Source organism: Aplysia californica, unplaced genomic scaffold (genome assembly GCF_000002075.1).
Source record: "Aplysia californica isolate F4 #8 unplaced genomic scaffold, AplCal3.0 scaffold00429, whole genome shotgun sequence".
Taxonomy (NCBI): Eukaryota; Metazoa; Mollusca; class Gastropoda; order Aplysiida; family Aplysiidae; genus Aplysia; species Aplysia californica.
In genome coordinates, this window is record NW_004797699.1 from 585,226 (window position 1) to 588,851 (window position 3,626).

A 3,626-nucleotide genomic window follows, 5' to 3' on the forward strand; every position below is an offset into this window, starting at 1 on the left:
TGAAATGGTTTGGGTTTAAAGCCTCTATCAACACGATTACGTAAAATAAGAGGCGGAACCAATTATGTGTTTTAAGTAAACAACTTGTACGACAATAGCCTAATGAATGAAAGTTGGATATCAGGAGAAAGGAAGAAATACCTGCTTGTGTTTCTGGTTCCGTTGGAGAGGCTGACACGGCACAAATACCTGAGGCCGGGCTGCCATCTGTCCGAGAAAACGTCTGACAGGTCCACACCTGACACACGACAGCTACTGGCGTCACTAGAAAACATGACGCGGGAACAGAAAGTGGGACGATTTATGACTGCGGGGAGGGCTGGTGCACAGGCAATGTGGTACAGGGGTGGAGGGGAGGGGGGGAGTGTTGTGAGACAAGATATTAGGGTTGTCTTCATTTCTCCACACTGTAAGCAACAAGCATACTCCCTCTCAACAAATACCCGACAGGTAGAGCACAGTCTTTGCTCTTGGGCTCAGTTTGTGGGGGAGGAGGAAGAACTTGATGGATAACTGAATCCCTGCTGATTATTACTCTGAAGTTTGTCCATTAAAAGGAAACCAAAATTCACTGAACCCCCCCTCCACCCACCCATCTCTCTTTTCTACCTATACCATAACAAATCTCATAAAGGCTGTAAGAACACCTCTGTATCTTACAATGCTTCCAGCAGCATGAGCAGAAGCTGACATGCACTCTTTTGATGTGTTTTGTAGAAATCATTTGAAATGAGCAAGTGGGCAATTGTGGAATGGTAAACAATGACGGCGGGCTAAAAGGGTAACTGCCATTTATTTCACTAGTAAACAGACAAAAAGGTTTTTGAGGGGTTTTAAAAAAAAAAGCTCTACAAAACGCCAAGTACATAAGATCACATCAACATTCCCACAAAGCACCAGTACGAAGTACACTAACTGAAAGCCACATTCAGTCTGAGCAGATCCTGACAGAGACAAAGCAGCCTGACTCCTAAATGATGCATAATATTGCGTTGATTGGGGAGAAACACATTAACAACCTGCCTCTTCAATAATTTAACATGACGGCATAAAACCTTTACTGTAACTAGTCTCTTCAATAGTATAAATTGTGTTGATTGGGGTATGTAAACATGTGAGACTGGCCTCTTTAAGAAATCTGAACTATGTGGATGGGGGGTAGAAAAGACAAAACCAGCCTGTTCAATAATCCAAATTGCTTTGAAGGGGGTGTAAAGGCCCAATTAACAATCAGTCGGTTTCAGTTTGGCCAAAGTTTTGAAGCGCTGGCACCGGCACAAGTCACACGGTGGAGATGGTCCAGGGTGTACTTCTGACTTACCTGCCAGCCAGCTCCTTGTCCAAATACTTGGCTGCCAGCCGGGCGCCGTAGACTTCACTCTGCAGGGCCAGGATGTACTGACGCAGCTCCTGGTTATCCTTACGGTACATCTTCACCTCAGCCTCCAGCCGAGCCAGTGCCTGGGCGCTCTGTTGACGACCAGCCATCTCAGACTCCTGGACAAGCAGTCAGTAGTTTTATTTAGTTTAGTTTGTTTTGTGGAAAGTTGTACGGAGCTAACAACTGCATACGGTCATAATGTAAGCACGTGGGTTACATGTTGGTTGTTTTAACATTAGTTCATAGCATGGTCCATTTTTACTTTGAAAGTTGGAAAGGTTGAAGTATCTAAAAATGCATAGTAAAAATTCAGTTTAAAAAGCAGCAGTTTACATTTTTAAAGAAATAAAATTGTAATTGTAAATGTTTTATGCCCCAAACTGACACAGTTTGGGTGATTAAGAAGCGGGCTGCTTCAACCCTACTTCTCACGGCCAACCAGAACTTAACTAACTTAGAACTGGCAAGAATGATAGGGTCAATACAAACAATTAACCATATACCTCAGACAACGGCATCAGTTCCCTCAAAGGTGAGGAGCATTATGTTCTTGTGATAGAAACTCCCCCCTTTGTATAATATGAGAGTAAATCAGTAGCTATTTGGGCTGAGTGACCTGTAGTCGACTACTCCTGAGATGTTGCCAGGGAACACAGAAGAGCTTAAGCACTGAAATATTTGCTTCTAAAACAGTTTTCACGTAATTGTAAAACTAACACTCTTATTGACACAATTCATATCATTTAGGAGGCGGCTACTTGAACCCTGCCAATAAGAGCCAAGCAGGACTAACGGTAATACAACATCCAAGCAGACAGATGGAGATATGCAATAAAAAACCAAACAACAACTCTCCCACTGGGAATTGAACACATGTCTCCAACTGGACATGACAGTGTGCTTAATCATCACACCACAACTGTGAGAACACAGGTACTAGCATGATAACATTCAAAGCATTTCATCAAACCAAGAACATAAAAATGAGCGAAGCTGTCAGTGTGTAAGTGTATAAAAGCTTAAAGCCTTCAAAATGGCAGTTGGCACTGGTGCTTCCCAGAAAACTGAACGCATTTCTGAACAACATGTTGCAGGATCAGTAACAAATAAATTCAAAAGAGTATAGAGCCCACTTTCCACTAGAAATCTACGCCGATGACCATAATGCAATCAATTATTATTCAAATTATCAGCACCATCATTATTAATACTGCAATTGAAAACTATTTAGAATATCAAGCAGTGTATTATAATTCTTATTGTTATTATCACCATCATCATCATTATTATTATCAGTCATTATCTTCATCATCAGTGGGTGGTTGGTGGGTGCTCTGGTGTGGTTCGCTCCTTCTTTCCTCTCAAACATCTGCTGTCTTTATCTTTCTTCCTTTTCTTTCTTTGTATATTACTTTAGAATATAAATTGTAAAGCGCATAGAGCTATTATAATACAAAAGCTATTGATCATTCTCACTTCGGCACCTATATAATGACCAATTGTGCTGGAAGTGCAGTACAACTCTTAGTAGTAAAACTACACTCATCATCAACATCATCATCACCACCACTCACTCACCAGTTTCTTCTTGATCTCCTGCGAGTCGACCTCGAGTCCCCTGAGCTCATGTAGCTCCAGCTGCGAGGCGTGTAGCTGCAGTAACAAGGTGTGCAGCTCCTTCTCCACCGTCTCCTTGCTGGACTGGAGGTCCAAGATGTCCGTCCTCATGCCCACCAGCTGAGCCTGCCGAGAAGGAATAAAAATGTAGAGTTTTTTTTACATCCTACTCAAGACAATTAGGAGGCAGGTTTCTGACCCCACCTATCAGCAGAGACAGCTCTGGCTGAGATGGATACATTTTTAGTTTCAGTAATTGCTTAACGGCACTTGCAACACAATAAGGTCATATTTTAGGTTTTAGTAGAGGTTTTACAGCGCTTGCAACACAATAAGGTCATATTTTAGGTTTTAGTAGAGGTTTTACAGCGCTTGCAACACAATAAGGTCATAAAAGTGCTGAAGATTAGGTGCAAAAGACAGTTTCAATTTGTTCAAAAGAGGAGGGTCGGAATTCACTTTTGCCATAGACCTTTCAGTAATGGGATAATCTCTGTATAGTAGCAGCAGAGGCAGAGACAAGGCGTGAGAAGGGTAGACGCAGAGAAAGAAAAGTAGAGAGACACACAGAGAGAGAGAGAGAGAGAGAGAGAGAGAGAGAGAGAGAGAGAGAGAGAGAGAGAGAGAG

At 42.2% G+C, this 3,626-nt stretch overlaps 1 protein-coding gene across 1 annotated transcript in view; it reads right to left on the bottom strand.

The window, feature by feature from the left end:
• LOC101852785 (Golgi-associated PDZ and coiled-coil motif-containing protein) overlaps positions 1-3,626 on the bottom strand; it is a 44,785-nt gene that overhangs the window by 15,429 nt on the left and 25,730 nt on the right. Inside the window, exons 2-3 of the mRNA XM_005104648.3 lie at positions 2,960-3,124; positions 1,322-1,497 (exon numbers count right to left, since the gene is read on the bottom strand). Coding sequence (XP_005104705.1) covers positions 1,322-1,497; positions 2,960-3,124 — 341 coding nt within the window. The remainder of the gene's footprint in view (positions 1-1,321; positions 1,498-2,959; positions 3,125-3,626) is intronic.